The 26,289-nt window shown below is 39.5% G+C and overlaps 1 protein-coding gene across 1 annotated transcript; it reads right to left on the reverse strand.

The window, feature by feature from the left end:
- Positions 1 to 1,452: 1,452 nt before the first annotated feature.
- DDX18 (DEAD (Asp-Glu-Ala-Asp) box polypeptide 18) lies at positions 1,453 to 19,255 on the reverse strand. Its single transcript, XM_011983460.1, has 14 exons — positions 19,115 to 19,255; positions 16,099 to 16,383; positions 14,012 to 14,155; positions 12,525 to 12,660; positions 12,073 to 12,173; positions 11,760 to 11,959; positions 11,560 to 11,674; positions 9,120 to 9,259; positions 8,727 to 8,888; positions 8,208 to 8,360; positions 7,428 to 7,541; positions 4,825 to 4,881; positions 4,362 to 4,539; positions 1,453 to 3,263 (listed from the first exon to the last, which is right to left on the reverse strand). The coding sequence occupies exons 1-14, from the start codon at positions 19,197 to 19,199 to the stop codon at positions 3,121 to 3,123; spliced, it is 2,013 nt and encodes a 670-aa protein (XP_011838850.1). The 5' UTR covers positions 19,200 to 19,255; the 3' UTR covers positions 1,453 to 3,120.
- Positions 19,256 to 26,289: the final 7,034 nt, after the last annotated feature.

Genomic DNA, 26,289 nt, shown 5'->3' on the forward strand with positions numbered 1-26,289 from the left:
AGGATCTGGGCATATTCTTCCGTGTCCTCTGCAGTTTATGACATCTAACAGGCATTTAATTTATGATGAATTAGGTTATCCAAGGGCACACTACACTGTTGTGGTTGCCACCCCACACTCAGTAATGTTGAAAACAGCATTAATATGCTTGACAGCTACCCTAGGAAGGTGCTGCAGGACTGGACCACTTTCCAAAGCCCAGGTCTGCTCTCCAGAATTCCAAGAGATCCAGACTGTTAGAAATCCTGTCTGTATGCCAAAGCCCAGACTGCCTCAGGGTTTGGGATGAGCCTCTGTATCTGCCGCTGTATGGCAGCAAGTTTTTCCTGTAAGGCGCACAGAGACAGGTACCATGGACAGAGCACGCAGCACCCGGGCAGTGTCCTGAGCACCGCCTTCTGAAGGAGGAAGTATTACTTTCGCATCACTCCTGAATCAGCCCCGAGGTTAGCAAGTGGCACCAGCTGGAATTTGAATCCAGGCATTCTGGTTACAGAGCTCTCACTTATAACTCCTGTATAACTTAGGGGTCCTGTTTTGGGTATCTTGTTGTATTTATACAAGGCTGGCTGAGACTAAATAAATTTGGACACAGCAATGTCATCACTTGCAGCCCACAGGACCCAAAGACTTACCGGCATGTAGTGATGTGCTTGGATCCCCCACCTCACATTCTGCCTTCAAACCTTCATGGCTGCAGCCACCTAATCCCACCTGTCAAACACCCACATTTGCCACCAAATGTGCTCTTAGCACAGGAACCTATGAAGCCCTTACTGTGCATGAGCCTTGCAGATGGTGCTGCTTTCATTCACGGTACGTGATACCAGTAACTGGCTCCTTCATGTCTGAATATGGCCAGGCTGGTCAAGTCTGGTTGTCTCTTGTCCGTAGCCTGGACCATCCCGCCACTACAATCACAAACAGCACCCAGCAAGTACAGTAGTTCCCCCTTATCCTCCGGGGATACATTCCTGGACCCCCAGTGGACGTCTGAAACTGTGGACAACACTGAACCCTCTATATATTCTTTCCTATACATTACCTGTGACAGAAGTTTAGTTTATAAATTAGCACACTGAGATTAACATAAAACAATTACAATATACTGTAATAAAAGTCATGTAAATGTGGCCTCTCAAAGTGTATTATTGTACTGTACTGACCTAGTTAGACCACAGTTGACTACAGGGAATGGAGATCATGGATGAGGCTGCTAATGGACCTGAAGTAGGTTCTCATATAGCAGGGCCAACCCTGTCCACGTTGTTTATATGCTTTTCTCATAAAACCTCTTGAGACTGACTCATACTAGAGATAAACAATCTCAAGACCAGTAGGAGTACAGGACATACTGAGAGAGGGAGAGCCAGTCTGGCCCAATCAGGTAGGTATCTTGAACGTAAATCCTGGCAGACCAAGCAAGGGTCAACAAAGTATCCGTAAACGAAATACAACATTGAGGTAACTATTTAATGACACAGGAAAATAACATGTTATGAAACAAGCTGGTTACAAGTAGTAGGTAGATGACTTCATTTTTGGTAAAAAAATTAAAAAGCACGAACATGCATATAAAAATTAGATTATGTACAAAATACCAATAGTATTTACTTCTGCTCAGTAACTAAATATTTTTCCCTTTGTTTTTGTCTTTTAAAAAACATTATTTCTGAAAAAAATAATCAGAAAAACATGATCCTGGAGAGAGTTATTAAACACCAGGAATTAGGAACCCAAGAAGCTAAGCCAGGAGCCCAGCAGTCAAGGTTGGAAGCCCAGGACAGGTCCGACCAGGGTGATGGTGGCCAAGTCCAGAAATGGAAGATTGTTTTCTTTTCCTACTGGAATGTTCTTTACCAAAGTTTTCTCTACATTGGATGTTCGCGCACTAATTTAATGGGATCCTATGATTAACTGGCACAACAGCAAAATGATGCTAGCAACTTTGGTTTTGAACTGCTAAAACATGTACTATCTTGTAGTTACATACTACATAAAACACACTAGAATAATCAACTGCTCCTACAACAAAAAACTCACCTGACTAAATCACTGACTGCTGTTTTTTTTCTAACTTTGTTCATTTTCAATCCTCACAGCAAATGTATTTATTGTTTCAGGGCCTGGAAGAGGTATTTTTTCTCAGAAAGAAGCTAACATTAATGTGTGCTGGGCACTGTCTGATGGCGGGGCTCTAACTCCAAGTAAGTTGCCCTTGTCTTCTAAGTACTCTACAGAGTGCAAAGGCTTACCAAAATCCAAACCACCTTGAATTAAACAAATCTGAATGAGGAGCATCCCCATTCTTTGTATGTGTGTTTTTAAAGTCTTTGCTATGTTACCAAATGAAGAAATGCAGTACATTACACTTCTGTTGATGTAAATGAGGCTCAAACATCTCAATTCCATCCTCTTCCTACCCTCCACCCATCAAACGTTGTAACTGCTTAGTGACACTTTATTCAAATTGCAACCCACAGTTTTTGCTCCAAAAAACGAAACACCTGAGAAAGGCCCATTGCTTTAAAATCAAGAATCTATAAAAGCAATGCCACCGTAATCCTAAGGTGCTTCTTAGGTATTTCCCAAAGCTCTCTGCTCTTTTACACTGCAGCATTTTCAGGAGGAGTCATTGGATACTGTCAAGGTCCAAGAAATAACTAAAAACAAAAAATAACCTGAGAATCTTTTCTGCACTGCCACCAGCTGCCCAGTATACTAGGTCACCTTTTACAGCAGTGAGCACAGCAATCCATGCCACAAAAGTCTTCACAAAACAAGAAGGAAAGGTAGAAAAAGAATTATATTAAAATAGTAACATACATTTGTGTGTATGAGGGAGGGATATTTAAAATTAAAATATTATATAATCACAAGAAAGACCAGATATTCCTTGCTCTGCCTTTGGGCAACCAAGAAAATTAAAGCCTGTTTTATGTCCCAAAAATAAAAGAGAGACTCGATAGAAGTAACAGTGCTCAGTGCTTGCAACCCAAGTCAATTTATACTCTTGTTAGGTAAGTCCAAATTCTAAAGTCTACAAAAATCCTGTCAAATCAAGGGAAAAAAAAATTCATTTCAGGACAAAGTTACTCAAGATGAAAGAAAGGCATGTGTTCAGTGAGAGAACTGCCTGCTGTCGGATGATTTCTTGCTAATGTGTTTAAAGATTTTGGACTTCTCAACTTTCTTGGTTTTCTGGTAGCCAAATCCACCACCACCTCCTCGCTTTCTCTGCTTGCCTTCGTTGCTGTTGACGTCTGGAGGCAAACGTTAAGGAAATCAAGCAAAAAAGATAATGAACTCCAATCTAACATCTCCACAGAGAAAAAGTCAGCATGAACACTGCTGTCCCTCCACAACCCCATTCTCAACAATGAAAATGTGGGAACAGAAGCCTATGCAATACATTTCCAGAAAATTAGGAGTGGCCACGTGACTGTGGACTTAAATTAGCAAGTATGATTTTAAACTTCGGTGTGTAATAGTCATATTAATTACTTCTTCCACACAATGAAATTCATGAGAGTGAATAAGGATTTATGAGTTTAATCAGGAGTTTGTTGGCCCTTTAAAAAAACACCTCCTGTGTCAAAACGAATGACTATCATTTCTCTTCGGAATTGATTTAGGAATGTCTAAGTAAAGGAGCTGCTCTTTCTTCCACAGGACTCGACATACATTCATTTCAGCTTACTCAATGCTTACAATGGGGATGGTGACCCAAAATTTGGTCCTCTAGTCCCCTCAGAAGTTACTCCCAATGGCAGTGAAGCACAGGCCTCATTTCAGCCGCTCAGATTCTTCTGCAAGGCACAAATTATAAATCACAACTGGAGCAACTGGAAGTACTCCTTCTGCCTTTTATCTTAAGCAACACCTAAGTTTTATTTTCTTTTGCTGAACTTGCCACTTTCTTGTATAAAACCCTCCAGGGGCTCTAAGAGGATTAAAACTCCTTGAAAGGTCCCATCCTCTCTTTAGCGTCAAAACATCCCATTCACCTAAGTACCCGCACAGTGCGGCCTCAGCAAACACTGAAGTTTTGCTTTTTTACCTGTGTTTCTGCCTGGAACACACAACTGTCTCTCTCCTTGACAGTCAAATTTGTCTTTTGAAGGCTCAAAGCATAAGCTGCCTTGTCCCTGTAACCCCATCCTAATGATTAACCCCTGCTTACCCATCCAACCTCTACGTCCTGTGCTAGCACAGACAAGCAGACATTGACTAGGGCGAACACTGGAGCCTCCAGTCTGAGCCAGAACACGCACCAATCCACTACAAAGCCCAAAATGCCCCTCTGTCCCCAAGGCTTTTGCTCCTTAGTTCCACAGTAACTTCATTAAAGAAAAGGATACTCAGATCAACGAAGGGAGGCACCTTGAAACCAAATGACAGAGCAACCTGAGGCAAGTTTAAGTTATTAACATTAAAGATCTGTTTCAGAGAATGGGAATCATAGGCTCGTATGTATGACTTATATGCTTCCTGGGCTGACTTATGAAGAAAGTAGTTCTTTTCAATCAATTTCTCAAGCTGAAATAGAAAAAAACACTGGTTTTAATAAATAAAAACAAACAACAACCTGCAAAACACCAGATTTCAAATATCCTAGAGCAAAGCCACTCCACAGAAAACATTTAAAGAGGGCACAGAGTGGTGGTAACTAGAACAGCAAGAAACCTTATACACCAAATGGTCTGATCCTCACTTTACAACAGGGTAGACTTTAAAGGACAGTGACTGCCCAATGAATTACTATAAAGAGAGTGCTGGGACAAGGTTCCTGCCTACTCACAAAAACGTTTAAAAAGCACATACCTGAGACTGAATGTCAGAAATTTTAGACCAGGAAAAGTCAAATTCACTTAATGGAACCTAGAAATCAAAAGTATTAAGATTAGTAAACCAGGATGATCGGCATTCCGCTACTGGGTACTGAAGACAGGGAAGGATGAACCGGCCTATGAAATTCCCTCAGGACAGACAGGAAAATCTGCTTTTCCTAGTCTCCCAATGTTGATGGGAAAGTTTCATCTTTGCTCTGCTGAGTTAGGCAATCTGCACTTCTTTCTTTCTGAAAGGCAAGGAATTAGATAGGGATAGAGTCAGTAAAGCACTTTTCTGTAAGAATCTCTATAATCCTGACTATTTGGAACCATGAAACAGTTTGAAGCTTCTAGTCAGAAGGGCCATCAGCCCCTTTTCTCCATGTCAGAAGAGGGGCCCTAATACCCCATAGTCCTGTATTGAGGCTTGGGATACTGGAGGCCATGATGACCACAGACTCCTACAGGATGGATCTGCCATCAGTTATCACTCATTAAATAACTAGAAAAGCAACAGGCCTGCGCTAGGTGATAGAAAACAGGTGCCTAAGTCCTGGACTCTGCCCTCAGAGAGCTTACCGTCTTGTGGGGGAGAAAGATAAGTAATGAAATGTCAACCTGCAGATTCTGGATATTAGCCCTTTGTCAGATGGGTAGATTGTAAAAATTTTCTCCCATTCTGTAGGTAGCCTGTTCACTCTGATGATAGTTTCTTTGGCTGTGCAGAAGCTCTTTAGTTTAATTAGATATCATCTGTCAATTTTGGCTAGGGCTAATATCCAGAATCTACAAAGAACTTAAACAAATTTACAAGAAAAAAATCAAACAACCCCATCAAAAAGTGGGCGAAGGATATGAACAAACACTTCTTAAAAGAAGACATTTATGCAGCCAACAGACACACGAAAAAATGCTCATCATCACTAGCCATCAGAGAAATGCACACCAGCTCATACCAGCTAGAATGGCGATCATTCAAAAGTCAGGAAACAACAGGTGCTGGAGAGGATGTGGAGAAACAGGAACACTTTTACACTGTTGATGGGACTATAAACTAATTCAACCTTGTGGAAAACAGTGTGGCAATTCCTCAAGGTTCTAGAACTAGAAACACCATTTGACCCAGCCATCCCATTACGGGTATATACCCAAAGGATTATAAATCATGCTGCTATAAAGACACATGCACACGTATGTTTATTGCGGCACTATTCACAATAGCAAAGACTTAAAACCAACCCAAATGTCTATCAATGATAGACTGGATTAAGAAAATGTGGCACATATACACCATGGAATACTATGCAGCCATAAAAAAGGATGAGTTCATGTCCTTTGTAGGGACATGGATGAAGCTGGAAACCATCATTCTGAGCAAACTATCGCAAGGACAGAAAACCAAACACTGCATGTTCTCACTCATAGGTGGGAATTGAACAATGAGAACACCTGGACACAGGGTGGGGAACATCACACACCGGGGCCTGTTGTGGGGTGGGGGTAGGGGGGAGGGATAGCATTAGGAGATATACCTAATGTAAATGACGAGTTAATGGGTGCAGCACACCAACACGGCACATGTATACACATGTAACAAACCTGCACGTTGTGCACATGTACCCTAGAACTTAAAGCAGAATAGTAAAAAAAAAGACATGTTAACCTGATGAGCACCTGTGCTGTGGGAACAAGGAGGAGGGCGGGAGATCAGAGATAGCTTCCCAGCAAAGACAGGGGCTAGCTGAAACCAAGCATTCTCGAGAAAGTGTGCAAAAGCTGTAGAGCAATTTCAGGGAACTGCCTGTGGTTAGAGGGTAGAGGGAGCCTATCAGCAAGACTACGCCAGAAAGGCCAACGAGGATGGAAATGTCAGGGAGGAAAAGGCGTGATATGCATCCCCATGGCCTAGCAATAAAGAGGCCACTTAGGGTTCTGATGGATTCAATTCTGGTGCAACAAGAGAAAGCTAAAGCCAAATTAGGCTGCTTGGGGACTGAGAGGGAGGTAACTGGCAAGAATATAAACCATTTTTCCAATAAGGCAGACTGAGAAAAGGTAACAGACAGTAGCTATTCTGCAGACAGGGGTAGAAGAATAGGTTTAAGGTTGAAGTTACTTTTTTACCCTGAGAAATCTGAGATGGTAAAGCGCCAACTGCAGAGAGACTATAGGCCAAGAGTTGACGAACAGGAGACAGAGGGCAGTGGAGGAGGCAGAGGCTAGAGTGAACGAGGATTCCCCACTGCTTCATACGAGGTAAGAGGAAAGAGGGGGAGCAGAAGCAGAGATGACTAGGTGTGAGGGAGCTTCAAAGGAGTGGAGAAGGTTTAAAAGAGGGCTGGAGGGAATGGGAAAGGAGAGGCTGGGACACAGAGGCGTTGCTGGGTAACAGAGCTAGAAAGCCGAGCCATGTGGGCAGTTCCTTCTGTACTCACTTCTTGGGCTAGAAGTACATAAAACCTTACTTGCTTAATTGCCACAAGAATGGTGGTAATAGTACTGTCCAAACTCCAGACTCCTCTGACACTTGTAGAAATGGTGCTTGCTAACAATCCCTACACCAAGAGAAATTTTTCTCTAAGTAAAGATCTTTACCTTGGATTGTTTCAAGTAGCGAAGAAAACCCAATTCTTCTGGGCGCAATATAAGCAAGGCATGCCCTCTCCCATTTAGGCCTCTGGCTGTTCTACCCACACGATGAATATATTCCTTTGGTGGAGAAAGAAAACTTGAGTTAACACAGTGACTTCCGCATGAGCCCATTGGTGTGTCTGTATCCTGAGTATGTGCACGTCTGTACTGAGATGGTGCACTCCTGCTGTGCTGGGCCACACACACCTTCACCACACCCCTACAAAGCTGGGCCAGCGGGTCGCTCTGTGCACATTACCCCCAACAGGCCAATGATTGAGGGCAAAAAAAAAAAAAAAAAAAAAAAAGGCTGGACGTGATGTTTGCATTAACAGTGATTTAATAAAATGAGTATTATGTGTGCTTCATCATCAAAATGGCTTTAATCTATTGTTTGCTGAAAAGACTTCTCAACGAAGCTTATTCTACCACATATACTACAGAAGCTTATCTACCTCCTTAAGCAATTTTATTTCCTTCAGGCATCTGCTGTTCTTGAGAGATCATTCCAAGGATCTCATTTTCATAACTTAAGTCCCACTGATACTTCTCAATTCTCTTGCACAGCCCCTCTGAGCCCCAAAAAACCTTAGATACTTATCAATACCAGAGAAATACTGCAGTCACTGTACAGTAGGGATCTTTACCTTGAATGTGGAATGCAGTTTCTGTCAGAGAACTGGGAGAATAAGTGAACTCTTTAATGCAGAGTCATTCTGAAGATACCCCAAGGATGCCAGTTACCTTAGGGTCATCCGGAGGGTCATACTGAACAATCCAGTCGACTTCAGGAATGTCTAGTCCTCTTGCTGCCACATCCGTACACAATAGTGTTCCCGAATCTGCGTTGCAGAACTGGAAGAATGTGGTTGTACGCTTATTTTGCTTTTGCTTTCCCTAGAATTAAAGAAAAACATCCATTAGAGCTGGAATCTTGAGATTGTCTCTAGGAAGTCTAGCAGCAGAACCCCCAAATTGTGGAACTGTTACCCTACTTTATTTCGAGCTCCTCCCTTGGCCTGTGTCCTATTTCCCTAACTGTTCTGCAAGGCCCTCAAGGAGGGGCCTGAGTTGTCTCGTACTCTTCGGAAGTCCTCATACCCCTCCACACCCAGCTGCGTTCCCTCACACAGGATCCATCACTTCGTGGTGATCAAACTACTCAGAACAATGTTTGGACGAGAGGGCAATACCTCCAATCCTACAATCTACAGGGCTTAATAAGCATACCCTGTTTTCAATGGGCTCATCACCATCACTTACATGAATGGCCAAGACGGGCAAATCAATGTAGTTCAGCAACTCATAGTGGTATTTCACAGACATACAAGACGAAAAGAAGACCATAAGCTTCTTCTTTCGGTTCTTCTTAAGGAATGTAAAGAGCAGAAGGAATCTCTTTTCAGAAGGACAAACAACGTATCCCTAGAAAGCGTTTAAGCAGACAGATACAAATGAACCAAATGGACATTTTCCGTTTCCTAACTTGTGTAATTTGATCAACAGCACTGATAAACATAGTATGTAAACTGTCGTGCCTCACCTACGGCATTTTAAAAGTTCATTAACCCATTTGCTTTCTGAATGATCCTTCCAACAACTACATAAAAACACCAAGTAAGATCCCTACAGTTTTCAGTTATTGATAAAAAGTACCTGCTCAAGACCATCCACTGTTGCATTAGCTTTATCATCATCAACACCAACATACAATGGCTCCTTTTTCAGAGAAATCCTTGCCAGGTCTTCAACTTTTCGAGTTTGGGTGGCAGAAAAGAGCATAGTCTGTCTACGTGCTGAAACAGACACGTATAAAAATAACCCCAATCTTTTAGGGAATCTTTACAATTGCCTCACAACTACAAATATTCTAGGTAGAGATATCAGAAATGGGAAATATAATGTCTCTATAGATTCTACAAATATTACAAAAGGTAAAACAGGTATATCATGAAACACTAGGTCTGTAAGTTTGAGAACTTAGATGAAACAGACAAACTCCTTCGAAGACAAACAACTGAAGAAACAGGAAAACTTTAAATAGCCTTATATCTACTAAAGAAATTTTAGTTGAAAACTTCATGTAAAGAAAATTCCAGGCCCAAATGGATTCCACTGGTGAATTATATTGAACATTTAAGAAAGAAACATCAATTATTCACAAACTCTCTAATAAAGAGATTTATTATAATTTATTATACTTATTATATAATTATAATTTATTATTATATTTATATGTCAACTCATTCTTTGAAGTCAGTCATTACACTATCCAAAAACCTGACATGACATTAACAAGGAAAGAAAACTATGCACCAATACAATTCGTGAGCACATATGCAAAATTCGAAATAGAATTTTAGTAAAGTGAATTCAGCAACATATAAAAAGGATAATGGATCATGACTAGGCAGGTTTATTCTACAAATGCAGGGTGGTTCAACATTTGAAAAATCAACCAATACAATTTACTATGTTAACTAAAGAAAAAACATGATTACTTCAGCAGACAGAAAAAAAAATCTGATCATCTATTTCTGATTAAAAATCCTCAGCAAACTAGGAACAGAAGGGATCTTCCTTAATCTGATAAAAGGCATCTATATAAAACCTGCAGCTAAATTCATATGTAGTTAACGGTAAAAGACTGAATGTTTTCCCCTAAGATCAGAACCAAGACAAGGATGTCTGCTCCCATCACTTCTATTCAGTACCATACTGGAGGTTCTGGCCAGGGCAATCAGATAAGAAAATAAATAAATAAACAAACAAAGAGGTGAAACTGTCTTTATCTGTACATGATTGCCTATATAGAAAATCCAAAAGGCTACAGTCATCTGGAAAGTCATACTGAATATTCATTCAGTACAGGATTAACTGTCTTGCTAGATATAAGATCAATATAAAATTCAACTGTGGTGTATATATATGTATGTGTGTGTATGTGTATATATATTAAAGCAACGAGCAATTGGAATTTGAAATTTTAATGAAATACTTGGGGATAAATCTGACAAAAGATGTGACTAAACCTGTATCCTAACCTCCCCCCAAATATTACAGAGAAATAAAATATCTAATACATGGAGATATACCTTATTATGAATTAATATTGTTTTCCTCCAATAATCTCTATTCAATAAAATCTCAATTAAGATCCAAGACTTTTTTGGAGGGAAGGGGAAGAAACTGACAAACCAATTCTAAAATTTATATAGAAATGCAAGGGCAAGAATATCACAACTTTAAAAGAGAACAAACTTGGGGCTAACATTACCTGATGATCAAGACTTAACAGGAGGAACTGGAGCTTTCTTGCACTGCTCATAGGAATGTTAAATGGTACAGCTGCTTTGGAAAACATCTGTGTTTTTTAAAAAGTTAAACATATACTAAACTTATACCAACTACGATACTCCTAGGTTTACTTAAGAGAAAAGGAGATATACACCTCGACAAAGAGTTGTAGATGACTATTCACAGCAACTTTATTTCCAGAAAGTGCAACCTAATCTAGTGACAGAAAACAGATGAATACTCACTTGGGGATGAGGTATGTGTGTAAGGAGGAGTGGGAAACTGAAAAGGGGCAGGAGGAAACCTTTGAGTGGGATAGACATGTTCTTTTTCTTGATTGCAGTGATGTAAATTGTACATTATAAATGCACATATAATTATGTCAATTATACTTTGATAAAACTTTAAAAAATAAATTATACAATGAAGGAACCATGGTCTTAGTTATAACCAGTTCATAATGTTGCAAGTACTATAACCAAGGTATGTACAAGTAAGGCAACAAATCTACTGCTACCTGGGGGATGTTAGATGAGGTAAGAATGGGCAAGAGGCGGAGGACAGGACCTATGTGAAGACTGTTTAACGTGCATTATAACTTCTAAAACAGCAAAACTACTACATCAAGTTATTAATAAGTTTGATGCTTGTATTCCAAACTAACTTTCAGGTTAACTGGCACAACTACCTCACTTGGCTATGGTAAAGTTCTGGCATTAGCACAGTTTTTCTATGGGAACAACTGTTATCTACTTCCAACAGATACTTTGCAAACCAAATGCAGATGCTACCTACTTACTTGGCAAAAGTTTAATAATTTGCTTTAATTCTTCTTCAAACCCAACATCCAAGATACGATCAGCTTCATCAATAACCAGACACTGAAGGTTTTTATACATAAACCCTGGGGTATTCTAACAAAACAAAGGACAAAGAACAACTATTAGTTGTCAGTCTATGTTTCATATAAGACAATGAGACAAGCACTACATCTCTTACCTGCATATGGTCCAACAGACGGCCTGGTGTGGCCACAATGATGTTGATCCCATTAGCAAGTTTCTGTGCTTCAGCAGATCTGTTACTGCCACCCATTATCAAGCCATAGGTATGCACGTGGTGAGTCATTAGCTCCTTAAGAACACCAAAAGTTTGCATGGCTAGTTCTCTGGTAGGTGAGAGAATAAGGACTCCCGTTCCTAAAAATGATACATATGGTAAAAGTCTAAACGTGGTTGTCACCATCGAGTCCGTAACAGCTACAATAAATCTCTAGTGAAATAATGGCAGAAACAAGCAGACGAAAGCTTACCATTCCTGGGCATGAACTTTAACTTGACAATGAGTTCAACTGCAGGGATGAGAAAAGCCAGGGTTTTACCACTGCCTGTTTTTGCAGCTGCTAGAAGATCCCTAAATATTAAAAAGGGAAAGGAGAAAGACATTGAGCCTACTCGTTTACGATGTACTACATACACACACTTTAGGCACTAAGGCTAGAACATGAACAAGATGATGTCTACTTCGCTGAAACTGATCACCTGGGTTATATACCGAAATCATAAGTCAGAACTGTGCTACAACAGAAGTGAACATCTTTCCAACACTTTCCTTCAAACATCAGTAATTAACTTAGTCTTTCATGTATGCTGGATACATGACCCAACATATAGCAGAAAATCAACAGAATATACTGGTATGTTCTTTATAATTTGCTAGTTCTAAAAGCAGATGCCAGTATCTAAGCTTCAGCGTTAATCATACCTGCCTTCCAGAAGTGGTCTGATACTTTTATGCTGAATTTCAGTCATGTTTGTAAAACCCATTTCTTTTATTGCCTTCAGAGTGTTTTCATTGACAAGATTACATAGAGAAGCAAACGAAGTATCCTCAAAAGCTCCTAAACAGAAGACAATGTATCATCAGCAAATTTATTTTTTTTTTTAAAGTTAGTATTGCTACAGTTGCCTAAATCTATTTTGCCTAGAAAAGCTTCCCACAGTAAGAAAAGGCTAAACCTTAATTATTCATATCTGATAATACCAACAAAAAGATCCTTTATCTTTCAAGTTTCTCCATTGTTAATGGCTGTGTAAGTTATAGTCCAGAGTCCATACTGTAACAAAACGAGGGGTATAACTGAGGAATTTAAATAAAATAAAAATACCAAAACAAGGAAAATAATGAGAGTCCAGAGATAAAGGAAATGCTTAAGAAATCTGATATAAAAAGTAAAAACATTGAACATTAATAAAAACTGAGTGTCAAGTCAATTTAAAAAAAACTGTTAATCTCACTCCAACAAGACACAGAAGAGTCAGATACAGCCACAGAATGTTAGGCTCAGCCTACGTATCAAGTAGTACAGCCGTTCTTCAGCAGGAGGCATCAAAATCACCTGGGGGTTCCCTCACACTCCACATGCCCAGGGTGTAAACCAATCACTCTTGACCTTGGCACTGCTGACATTTGGGTTGCATAATTCTTTGTTGTGAAACGCTATCCTGTGCATTACAAGATATTATGCAGCATCTCTGACCTCCACTCACCAAATGCCAGCAGACTGCCCCTAGCTCTGAGAAGCAAAAATGTCTCCTAGGCTTAGGATGATCTTAGTAGGCTAGGGACAGAGGAGGTTCCTGGGATGTGGGACTTTCAGCGCTAAAACTGGAAAAGTTCTGGGCAAACCAGGATGAGTTACTCATCTTACTTGGGGGGCAAATTTCCCTGCTTGAGAGCTACTACCAAAACATTTGCAATTTGTATTAAGCAGGTCTGGGGTTGGGCCTCAACGTTTTAACAGACAAACCAACCCAAACCAAACAAACAACTCAATTAACTCCTTGACATACCTGGTTAGCAGTAGTGAATTCTAGTCTAAACTTGACTTTATAAAGGAACAAAGGTCAAAGGAGGTTAACCTGGTACAGGGTCAATGATTTTCCTATTACAACATAGAATGAGCCTTAGAAAAGGACAAACCAAAGAATCACAGAAGCTGCTTGTGTGCATACAAAATATTTAGTGTCAGGAATGGACAAAAGGAAAATAATAGGGAACAAAAAGAACTAAAACACCACAAAATAGAAGATAAAGAGAAAAAACAGCAGAGAGATTTACAAAAAAAGTTTCTTGTTGATAGTTACTTTTTCCAGGTAAACTAAAAGTCACAACTGAACCTTCAAACCTATAATCCTCTAAGAGAGGTACATTTTAAAGAAGTTATGTCTAAAAAACTTCCTGGACGTTACCTGTCAGTCCCAGGGGCAGGCTGGGCACCTCACTGTCATCTTCATCATTATCTGGCTTCTCCACGTTATTTTCTGTTTCTTTAGGAGTCTTGGCATTTTCTTCTTCAGATTCCCCTTTGTTTTCAGTTTTTGCTTTTTTTGCATCTTTGGTTTTAAAAGACAAAACCCGAAAAATTTTTTCCTTAAAATAAAATTCCAAATGAGATCAACAAAACAGAAGATCTCTGATGTACAGATGTGTATTTTCAAAAGCTAAATATATTCTGTGTTACTTTGTTAAGAATTCTGTTAGATGAAAAATGACTGGTTATATTTAAAAATCCAGGGTACAGACAGACTTGGTGACCAAACATTTAGGCTTCTTAACGTATTATAGCATCTCATTTAAAACTTTAAAAAGTTCAACCAAACAGTATAAAGATACCAATTATAAGTCTCACATACTCCACTGAGGGGAAAGAAAGCATATCTGATTAACATAATCCTTAACAACTCATTATAAGCACTCATTTTTCCTCCCACACCAATTACTATCAAAGGCTCTTCATGTTACTAGAGATAGACTGTAAAGGGCAGCAATCCACTTGCCTGGATGACATACACTGGACTGCTCCTTGGCTATCAGGGATGAGGGTGGGAGGAAAGGCAGAGCTTCCTAGCTTCTCATTTCTACATTCACAACTTTCACATGGCCCCAACGACCTTTTCAGTCCTACTTCTCACTTCTCTTTTCAATGTTCAACTCTCGGTCAAATGGATTAACCACATGCTAGGCTTATATACAAATATATGACAATTAGTGATGTTTGAAAAGAACTGACTTAGAACAGAACCCAGGACTCTCTGTAGCTGAGTACTGGTCTCTTCCCTGTACCTTATGGCCACCCCTCCAGGAAACAGTCAACTTTGTAGGACCCACATGTTCAAAAGCCATAGGTATCTTCAGCTGGCCTCCATGTATTTTGTTTTCCCTGGAATAGTTCTTAAAATGTACCCATAAGGTGGCTGGGTGTGGTAGCTTCTGCCTGTAATCCTAGCGCTTTGGGAAGCCGAGGTGGGGGGATCATTTGAGCCCAGGAGTTCAAGACCAGCTTGGACAACACAGTGAGACCCCATCTCATTAAAATACAAACAAACAAAAACCCATCAGGTTACAACTCCCAGCACTATGATTCAATGTTCGAGAGCAGAAATAATACCACTTCCTGGGGCATACTCAAAACAAGAATTGTGAAGGCAATAATTTTAGAACAGGATTACAATGACTTTTGTTTGAACGCATCATGAAGACAGTAACGCATGTTTGGGAAAGTTCAAAGCTCCTTTCTAAATAAAACCCTTATTTCAGGTAAAATACATGAATAGGATGTTCTAACTCAGGGGCTGGCAAACTATCTAAAAAGGGCCAGATAGTAAATGTTTTAGGCTTTGCAGGTCCTATGGTCTCCGCTGCCATAAACACAACCAAATAGGCACTGCTATGACCCAGTAAAACTTTATTTACAAAAATAGGTAGAAGGAGGGATAGTTTGCTGACCCCTATCTTATCCTACCTTGAAATCTCTGCTTGTACAAATCTCAATTAAAATGTCCATTCTTTCATCCGAGCTTACTGAAATTCCATCATCTTCAAAAAATATTCCTTCCTTTTCCTTCTGCCATTCTTAGCCCTTGGAAATTAATGTTCTGTTTATTCAGAAGTTTCCTACTTTATATACTTTGTAACTAAGACTCCTTTCAAAGAGAGGAATTTATGGTAGGAAAATGGGAAGAATCAAGCAGAAAAAAAGGTAACTTAAAAAGAAGAGAAAATTTCTAGAACTCTAAGGAGAGTCTTTTCTGAGAGTGAGGTTTTCTTCAAGGTTAGTGAAATTGAAAGTCTATTCCTCAATATTTTGAGTCAAGTTAAAATGGACTCCCCGTTTCTGCCAATAAAATGCTTCCATTAGCTACCAGGCTAATGTCTAATATACTGGTGAGTACAGGGAATTCTCATATGGCATGTGCACACAATAGTAATAGAAAGAGGAACAATAACCGTCTGTGAAAATCTAAATGGCTGAAGTTCAAAGATAATAAATACCTACCAGGCCCAGCATCATTCACCGTTTTCCTCTTTTTCTTCTTCTTTTTCTTTTTTGATTCTGAATTGGGAGACTGCATTGCTGCTTCTCCATTGGTTAATACAGTGGATTTCTGGGGAAACTTTTTAACTTTTATATTTCCCACTGCTTCTTGAGACATGTTTCCATTTTGAGTTTCTGATAAGTCCACATTCACACAATGTTTTGATTTTTTAACCTTTCCACCTCCCATTGTTTCTTCAGATACATCTCCATTTTGAGTTTCTGATAGGGTCAGATTTGAGGCCCCTGTTTAAATAAACAGAACATACACTGTGACAAAGAAGGAAAAATTTACTTATAAACACTGAAATCCCAAATGAGAACTTCCATGGCTTCCTGACACGAATTATTTAGCTTTTCTTCTCTTTCATGTAATTAAAACAACTTATAATTTTATGGTGTTCCCTTACAGGGAAAGTAAGTTATCTTAAAGAAAAAATACTGGAAAAGGGAAAGCAATATTGATTTCTTAACTTCAAAAGACAGTACATCTGAGTTTAAGGAGTCTAGGACAGGAAAACTTCAATGAGGTCAAATATTTAAACAGATGAGGTCAGATAATGGCAGTTACAGAATAAACATAAATATGTGATAAACATATGATTAACTGATATATTGAAAAAGACATTTACAACTCATTCGCACATACCACTTCAAAACATTCAACCCCAACTCTACTGGACTGCAGTGAGTTGAAAATTCAGTTGATAAGACCACTTATTTACCCCAATATTTATCACACACAAATACAGTAATGCGTGCACAATGACATTTCTGTGAATTAAGGACAATATATACAGTGGCTCCATAAGATTATGAAGGAGCTAAAAAATTCCTATCACCTAGTGCCATCAGTTGTTGCAATGTCGTAGTGCAACATATTACTCATGTTTGTGGTGATGCTAGCGTAAACAAACCTACTGTGATGCCAGTCATATAAAGCACAGCACACATAATGATGTACAATACATAATACATGATAATAAACAACTATGTTACTGGTTTATGTATTTACTATACTTTTGATCATTAGAGTGTACTCCTTCTACTTATTAAAAAAAATATGAGTTGACTGTAAAAGAGCCTCAGGGAAAAAAGTATTTTAGAAGGCACTGTTATCATAGGAGATGACAGCTCCATGCCTGTTGTTGCTCCTGAACATCTTCCAGTGGGACAAGATGTGGACGTGGAAGACAGTGATACTGAATGTGTTCGTGTCTTTACATTTTAAACAAAAAGCTTAAAAAGAAAAAAAAAAAACAGAAAAATCACATACAATAAGGACATAAGGAAACTTTCTGTACAGCTGTGCAATGTGCTTGTGTTGTAAGCTAAGTGCTAAAATTTTTTTTTTTTTTTTTTTTAGTTTAACTTTTTTTTATTATTATACTTTAAGTTCTAGGGTACATGTGCATAACGTGCAGGTTTGTTACATATGTATACTTGTGCCATGTTGGTGTGCTGCACCCATCAACTCATCAGCACCCATCAACTCGTCATTCACATCAGGTATAACTCCTTAACAAGTTTATAAGGTAAAAGTTACAGCAGGCTAAGGTTAATTTAAGAATAAAAGTATTAAAAAACTAAACAGTATAGCCCAAGTGTACAGTGTTTATAAAGTCTATAGTCGCGTACAGTAATGTCCTAGGCCTTCACATTCACTCACCACTCACCGACCCGCTCAGGGTAACTTCCAGTCCTGCAAACTCCATTCATGGTAAGTACTCTATACAGATGTACCATTTCTAAAAATCTCTCATGTCATATGTACCGGTATTTTTACTGTACCTTTTCTATGTTTAGATATATTTAGCAATACATACACTTACCACTGTGTTACAATTCTCTCAGTATAGTACAGTAACATGCTGTACAGGATGACAGCTTAAGAGCAACAGGCTATACTATGTAGCCTGGGTGTGTAGCAGATTTAGGTTTGTGTAACTATAAGCTGTTCGCAGAACGACAAAAGCCCCTAATGTCGCATTTCTCACAATGTATCCCCCCTCCTGTTATGTGACGCATGACTGTATCTGAGAATGTCCTTACCAAAGGCTTCCTGTGTGTTTACTGAAAAAGAGAAAACACCATCTTTTGTTCAAATCTACTTACACAGGCACTGAAAAGTAGTTAGTAACGCTGTAGTATTATTCTATAGGAATTAGAAATATAAGAGTACTTCAAAACATATTCCTAAAATTCACAAACCTATCGCCTCCTGCAGAATTTTTTTCAATTAATGTCTGTTGAAAACCTACTGGGGCAAGGCACTGTGCCTCCAACCTTTCCCTCGGGTAGTTTATATCTTAACCTGGACAATAAGTTAACACAATTACTTCAAGATCTGTGGCCCCATTGTCAGGACACTGGGACTGCAAATGAGGTAGGTAAGAAAGGTGACATTCATGTAAAATCCTTTCATTCAGGTGACCGCGCAGGACACAAATATGTAGAAGCTCTTGTGAGAAAGTGCTACGAAAGTGTGTGGAGGTGGGTAGAGGAAGGCAATAGTATCAAAGAAGCTCTAGAAACAGCGAGACGGGCTTTCGGAGAAAGAAATACGTGAATTAAACAGATGTGAAAAGTGGGTGGAAATGAGAACGTTCCATGTAGCCTAACCGGAAATGAGGGATGGGGTGAGGTGCGACTTGCAGGTGGTGAGGGAATCAAAAGGTAAGGTGGAAATGCAAAAGGCAGGGTTAGCTGCAAGCCTAGAAGTGAACCGGGAGGCCTCCTGCTCTAACGCTGTAAGAAGAAACTGATTGCTCAGAAAGGTCAGGAGCAGCGCTGGAGCCACGCGACTAGTCGGCAGCAGCGCAGGCCCCGAGTGGAGGCTGCCTTTTCACTCTCCCCAGTCACACACTCTGCAGGGGACGCTGCCTCCGTCACTCGGAGCAGCTGGGCCCCCGGCCGCCCGAACGCGCCAGGACTGGCGCGTGGGACTCCTGAGCCATCGCGAGTCAACGCATCTCACCCTGCAACTTTAGGTTCCGCTGCCGCAATTTGAGGTTCCGCTTCTCGATCTTCTTACGCAGGAGTTTCATTGGCAGGTGAGACATGCTGTCCAAGAAGTGCCTAGAACAAGGCGCCACACAGTACAGCTATTCAGTTCTCTAGAACAAGGCGCCACACGGCACCGCTACTCAGTTCTCAAGGCTGACGTTACTTCCCTTCCGGTCACATGTACGCAGCCCAGCTAACCGGAAGTGCGTCACAGGAACGCTGGTACCCGGCGGAGCGACAATGCTCCAGAGCGGAAATGCTTCCAGAGGCGCGCACCACGATACCTTTAGCGACCAAAATCTTTGCATCGCCCCCTGGAGAAGTGGAGGCCAGGCCCTGCACTGGTTTCATGCTGTGCTAAAGCTAATTTGAGCACCCCCTAGAGGAAGATTGAAGAAAGAGCGTGGAGGGGAAGCAGTCCATAGGGAGTTGACATTTTTATGTTCCTGTCCTCTGTGGGTGCAGAATTAGTGAGTTGACCCTCCCTGTACCTGGGTTTCCTCTCTGTGGATTCAACCAACTCCCCCATTGAAAACATTATAAAAAAAAATTAAAAATAATACAGTTTAATGACCACTTTCATAGCATTTAGGTTGCATAAGGTATTACAAGTCATTTAGAAATGATTTAAAGTATACTGGAGGTTGGGTGTAAAATAAATGCAAATATTACACTATTGTATGTAAGGGTTTTGAGTATCCTAAGATATTGGTACCCATAGAGGGTCCCGGACTCAATCCCTTGTGGATACTGAGGGATGACTGTATTTGGGAAGCTAAATAAAACTAAATTATATACCTGCGTTTCTAAACTTGTTTGGCCACTCTCCTCAGAAATACAATTTCTGTGTCACTTGGTACACATACACACATAAATATGACATTTCTCAAAATAATATTCTTGCTTTTCACTCTATTTTTCCTCCAAGTCCATTCATTCCATCCTAAATTATTCTTTTTAGCTTACTAAAAATACCGATTGCTATGAATTTAAATTAACTTTACTACATTAATAATAGGTTGACTGCAGTTTGAAAAAGAGGTTTATATATTCCCTAAGTATACCCATGGACCCTTCAGGAGTCCAGGACAGAAATTGCAATCTGACTAGCTAATAGTCATCTTTTTTTGGGGATGGAGAGGAAGACAGGGGTATGCATACAGTATTTAATTTTTTAAAAAATTATTATCAACATTAAAATCCTTGGAGATTTCCATACAAATTCGTATTTGTCTTTAAAAATTGGCCCAATGCACTCAAATTCCCCTTAATAGTAATCAGTTTGAGCTGAACAAGTGGAAGAGTCCATGAAATCTGGATTAACCTGTTTACTTGGAGTGGCAGAACATGAGACTCTGGAGATTAGATGTGATCACAGGGAGGAACAGAGAGGGAGAAAACTTGGAAGGGAGTTTAAACAGAATGTGAAAGAATTGACTTGGAAATCACATTGGATTGGACTGGAAAACCAAGACAAACAAATAATAATGTGCTTAGATTAAGTTGTTAGTGATCAGACAGGCTGAAGGATGAGTCAGAAATTGAAGCACACACACACACAAACATTTATCTCAGTGTAAATATATATGCCAGCTTAAATTTATATATATATCAGTATATATATGTATATACACCTATGTATCTATTTATCTCTATGTACATACGTATATATTTACATGATTACATGTGTGAGTTTTGGGTCTGTGACTTTGAAATAGATATAACTGACGTCTATATAGAAAGTGCTCAAAATTTGTTATTTCCTTTATGTTGTAACTTAAATTTGGGGGGCTGTGTTTTGGTAGTAGTAATGGAAAGGTACTCCCTTTTTTCTAGAGTGACTTTTTCTAGCTAGTAGGGAAGATTGGCAGTCATTTCCTCAAAACCAGAAAAACACACATTTACGAGGTGTTTAAGACATTTAGATCAGAGAAGTCGATCGTTTGAGGTGCATGGAAATGCTTAATGTTAGGGATTGATAACCTTTTAAGAAATGTAGATAAAGCTACCAATGCCAATTCTTCTGGATTTTAAGAAGAAGAATGAGAAATTATAACGTCAAATCAACTCTCAAAATTAGGGTTGAGAGTTATTTTTAACAGAGTGAATTTCTAAGGCCACATCAGCAGTTACTCTAGCAAAGAAAACAATGTCATTGGGTTAGCTACTCAAAAATTATCTGTGAGGGTGAAGTAACAATCACATGCTTCTGAAAATCCTGTTGTTCCTCACAGCTGGAGCCTATCCCAGTATCTATTCAGAATGAGTATCAGTCTTTAAAACTTCTTGCTTGGGCTCTCTGTCACAGGGGTCCCTCTCCTCAGAATATGGTCATTCGCCATAAAACAATCACATAATATAGTCATTATGCAATTATTTTTTGAGCATTTTTGTGCTAAGAGTGTGTGGTAGGCATGTGCTAAATCCTGGGTATAAAATGGTGGACAAGATAGACCTGGCTCACCTGTGTGGAGCTTATAGCGCTTACATGGGGAAGACAGAATATTAAACAATTATGGTAAACTATGATGGATGCAATGAAAAGGAAGCACATGACAGGAGCAACATCCTAGCCTTGGGAAGGGGTCTGGGGTTGGAGTCTGTCATTCAGTATTCATTGTGCATTGGCACTGAGCCAGCAGCAGGCAGAAGCAGGAAGGGAGTTGCTGTCTTTTTGTTGTTGTTGTTTGGTTTTTTTTTTTTCAAGACAGAGTTTTGCTCTTGTTGCCCAGGCTGGAGTTCAATGGTGTGATCTTGGCTCACCGCAACCTCCGCCTCCCAGGTTCAAGTGATTCTCCTGCCTCAGCCTCCTGAGTAGCTGGGATTATAAGCATGCACCACCACACCCAGATAATTTTGCATTTTTAGTAGAGATGGGGTTTCTCCATGTTCATCAGGCTGGTTTCGAACTCCTGACCTCAGGTGATCCGCCTGCTTCAGCCTCCCAAAGTGCTGGGGTTACAGGCCTGAGCCACTGCACCCGGCCAGGAGTTGCTGTGTTTTACTTCCTGACTAAAAATAATTAAATTTAACATAGAACAGGTCTTATTTGTGCTGTTTTTTTTTCAGTTTTCACTTGAGATCCTTAAACCTGAGACAAGTGTTTGTAAAATAAAAAGCAGATTTGTGTGGTTTCTTGTCATTCAAATAAAAAATGTCCCACTTCCCTGGGAAAAGAAATCAATCTATTTCACCAACATCACAGAATTGTGAGCCAGAAATAACTGACTCATCCACTCCAATCACTGCATTAGGACTCTTAAAGTGATTTTCTAGGAACTTTCAAATGCTATTTTCTACAAGGTTAACCACTCTGTCGTGTATTGGAACTTCAAAAGTGCTATGTTATTGTAAATAAGCATGATGTTGCCTCCTTCACATGACCTGACTTTCCTGGACCAGAGTCTGGTTCTGTGTATTTCTACATTGTAGAAAGCAGATGGCTGGTACTTAAGAAAGGTCTTCTTCAGTGAACTGATGGACATAAGAGTGGAGAGATTATTTTAAAGAGCATCACCACAACTCATGACAAGTCATTATTACTGCAGTGGTCCTAGGAGCTGGAGAGGACAGAGAAACATATAACAGCAACCTTTCTCTCAAGAAGTTTATTCATTTATTAATTCAAAAAAATACCATCTATCTGTTCCAGGTACTGTTTTAGGCCCCAGGAATCCGCAGTAAACAAGACAGGAAAAGTCCTTATTTCCAAGGAGATTACTGCCTAGATAAGGGAAGACAGGTATAAGTAAACCAAGTGATTGAACAAAATACCTTTACATGAAGCGAAATGCTGGGAAGATATTACAACCAGACAATGCAATATAATAGAGAGGGATGGGTGGGAGGGCAGGACACATGCTACTCAGGTGGAAGGTATTTTTTGAGGAAACAAAGATCTAAGGTCAGAGAAAAGGCTGTCAAAGACAAGCCTTAATATGCTATTAAGTAACAATTCAAGGGATCAAGAGCAGATTTGTAGCCAGGAGAATAGGAAGAGATTTGCAGGGGGAAAGAGTCTAGGAGCTGGGTTAGGCTTGAGTGAATAAGGCGATAGTGACAGTGTTAAAATGAACTGCATTTGACTTCCTTCCCTTTGAGTCATAGAGTCTGACCACTGATGATTGAATCATAGACTGATTCTTGCTTGTCCAGTATGTTGTGGAAATAAGAGGATGGAAATGATTTTTAATACACTTCTTATGTGGAACAATATTAGACTTGCAAAAATGTTGCAAAGACTGTGCCCTTTACCCAGTTTTCCCTAATGTTAACAACTTAAAGCCGTGATACATTTACCAAAATAAGGACATTAACATTAGTAAATTACTATTAACTAAATTAGACTTTATTCAGATTTCACTAGTTTTCCCACTAATGTCCTTTTTCTTTTCTTTTCTTCTTTTTATTTCTCCTGAAAAAAAGGAATACACATGCAGAATGTGCAGGTTTGTTACATAGGTATATGTGTGCCATGGTGGTTTGCTGTACCCATTGACCCATCCTCTAAAATCCCTCCTCTCACCCCCGACTCCGCAACAGACCCTGGCATGTGTTGTTCCCCTCTCTGTGTCCATGAATTCTTAATGTTCAACTCCAACTTAAGAGTGAGAACATGCGGTGTTCAGTTTTCTGATTCTGTGTTAATTCGCTGAGGATGATGACTTCCAACTTCATCCGTGTCCCTGCAAAGGACATGATCTCATTCCTTTATATGGCTGCATAGTATTCCATGGTGTATATATTCCTTATTTTCTTTATCCAGTCTATTATTGATGGGCATTTGGGTTGGTTCCATGTCTTTGCTATTGTAAATAGTGCTGCAATAAGCATACATGTGCATATGTCTTTATGGTATAATGATTTATATTCCTTTGAGCATATACCTGGTAATGGGATTGCTGGTTCAAATGGTTTTTCTGCTTCTAGATCCTTGAAGAATCGCCATACTGTCTTCCACAATGGTGGAACTAATTTACATTCCTGCCAACAGTGTAAATGTGTTCCTGTTTCTCCACAGCATCGCCAGCATGTATTGTTTCCTGACTTTTTAACATCACCATTCTGACTGGCATGAGATGGTATCTCAATGTGGATTTAATTTGCATTTCTCAAATAATGGTCAGTGATGTTGAACTTTTTCTCATGTTTGTTGGCTGCATAACTGTCTTCTTTTGATAAGTGTTTGTTCATATGCTTTGCCCACTTTTGGATGGGGTTGTTTGTTTTTTTCTTGTAAAGTATGTTCAATTTCCTTGTAAATTCTGGATATTAGGCCTTTGTCAGATGGGTAGATTGCAAAGGTTTTCTTCCATTCTGTAGGTTGCCTGTTCACTCTGATAATAGTTTCTTTTGCTGTGCAGAAGCTCTTTAGTTTAATTAGATCCCATTTGTTAATTTTGGCTTTTGTTGCAATTGCTTTTGGAGTTTTCGTCATGACGTTTTTGCCCATGCCTATGTCCTGAATGGTATTGCCTAGGTTTTCTTCTAGGGTTTTTATGGTTTTGGGTTTTACATTTAAATATTTAATCCATCTTGTGTTAATTTTTGTATATGCAGAAAACTGAAACTGGACTTCTTCCTCACACCTAGTTCTTTTTTTCTGTCCCAGGATCTAATCCACATTGCATAAAGAAAATTTTCTGAAATGTGATTTTTGCCATTTGCTAAACAATTTGTATTTGGGAATAAATGAGAGGTGTGACTACCAACCAGAAGCTAACTTCCACCCCATGGTCCTAACCCATTGTCTTTTTTAACTAGTTCTTCATTTTAGCTAGTACAACCCACGATCTCCCTCCTCCTTGCCAACCCCTTACCCTCTTGAAGTAGTGTTGGTATTTACACGATCATCCTTTCATAATAATTTTTACAATCACCACACCAACTTATTTCCTTAAAAATTTCTGAAAATGGACCACTTTTGGAGAATGAGTTTAGGGAAGCACCTACTAGATCTCAACCCTCTACCTAGCTATTTTACTCCAACAAAATGAATGAGAATTCTGATTCCCCACCAACTGATTTTGTGAAATTTATCAAACTACCTTCCTGCGTCATAACTTCTCAGCTAATTTTACCTACTTCAGGACAGGAATGTTATTTCATTTATCTTTAGAGACTGCCCACACTTAGCACTTTCCATTGATTCATATTTTCAAACCAGTATTGACTATCAACGATAACACGCTGGGAAATAGGCTAGGTGCTAGGGATAGAGAGAAATCAACCAAAGCTCTCACCCTCAAAGTGCTCACACTTTGGTAGGAGTCAAAGACATCTTTAGTCACATTTAGACTTGTATGCCCCACATATTACCTAGCACTTAGCAGGCACTCAATAAATGTTTAGCATCCTGTTTTAAAAAGATGCTTTCTGGTAGCAGTGGAGAGCGTAGAGGTGAGATAATTGATCAGGTGACTGTTGCAGCAGTTCAGCAGGGATGTTATGAAGCTCACAGTGTCAGAACAGAGTGAGTTTAAATATATTTTCTGAGAAAGAATGAACATAACCGGGTGACCAATTGGATGTGGGAGTAAAGTGAGAAGAAAAGTAAAGAATGCTTCTGAATTTTCCATCTTGGGATGCGTTATATAAAATACAGGAAGAGGAAACAAGTTTGGAGAATGGTAGTAGAAAGGAGTAAGGGAAAGGAGAAAATGGGAGAGATAATTAATTTGGTATGGGACATTTAGTTTGAAAAGAATTAAATATAAAAGATGACCCACAAATATTTCTTGAATGAGTAGAAGAAGGAATGCATCACAACTTGAGTAACTGCAGATTGATGAGGAAGTTGAACTCAATGGGGCTAAATTTGTTCTGTAGATAAAATTTTGAGTCTGTGATGAAACTGCCCAACAGTTTTGGCAATAGGAGCAGGTAAAAAAGGGCCAAGAACAGGTGGCACATGAGCTGGATCCTAAGCCTGGATAGAATTTGGCTGGCAAATGAGATAAATAGAAGTGTAAGGTAGGATTGTGCCTCCTGTCAACAAGGAGTAGACTCATTAGCAGTTTTTGAGAGGCGCTGGTAAGTAACAGTCAAGATAGGGATATGTGGGAACACATCGTGAGGTCTCTAATAAGAGGTGGCAGTGTGGGCATACTTTGATGACATACGGCAATATTACATTCTTGAGAAGGG

This window comes from Mandrillus leucophaeus, unplaced genomic scaffold, assembly GCF_000951045.1.
Source record: "Mandrillus leucophaeus isolate KB7577 unplaced genomic scaffold, Mleu.le_1.0 Scaffold25, whole genome shotgun sequence".
In the NCBI taxonomy this organism is placed as follows: Eukaryota; Metazoa; Chordata; class Mammalia; order Primates; family Cercopithecidae; genus Mandrillus; species Mandrillus leucophaeus.

What these genes read in the sequence shown, in the direction of transcription:
- DDX18 (XM_011983460.1), bottom strand. Translation starts at nt 19,199, where the DNA reads ATGTCTCACCTGCCAATGAAACTCCTGCGTAAGAAGATCGAGAAGCGG. An exon ending in GCTACTTGAAACAATCCAAG is followed by an intron (nt 4,882 to 7,427) that starts GTAAAGATCTTT and finishes TTTGATTTCTAG; the next exon opens with GTTCCATTAAGTGAATTTGA. An exon ending in TTTCTGACATTCAGTCTCAG is followed by an intron (nt 4,540 to 4,824) that starts GTATGTGCTTTT and finishes TTTCTATTTCAG; the next exon opens with CTTGAGAAATTGATTGAAAA.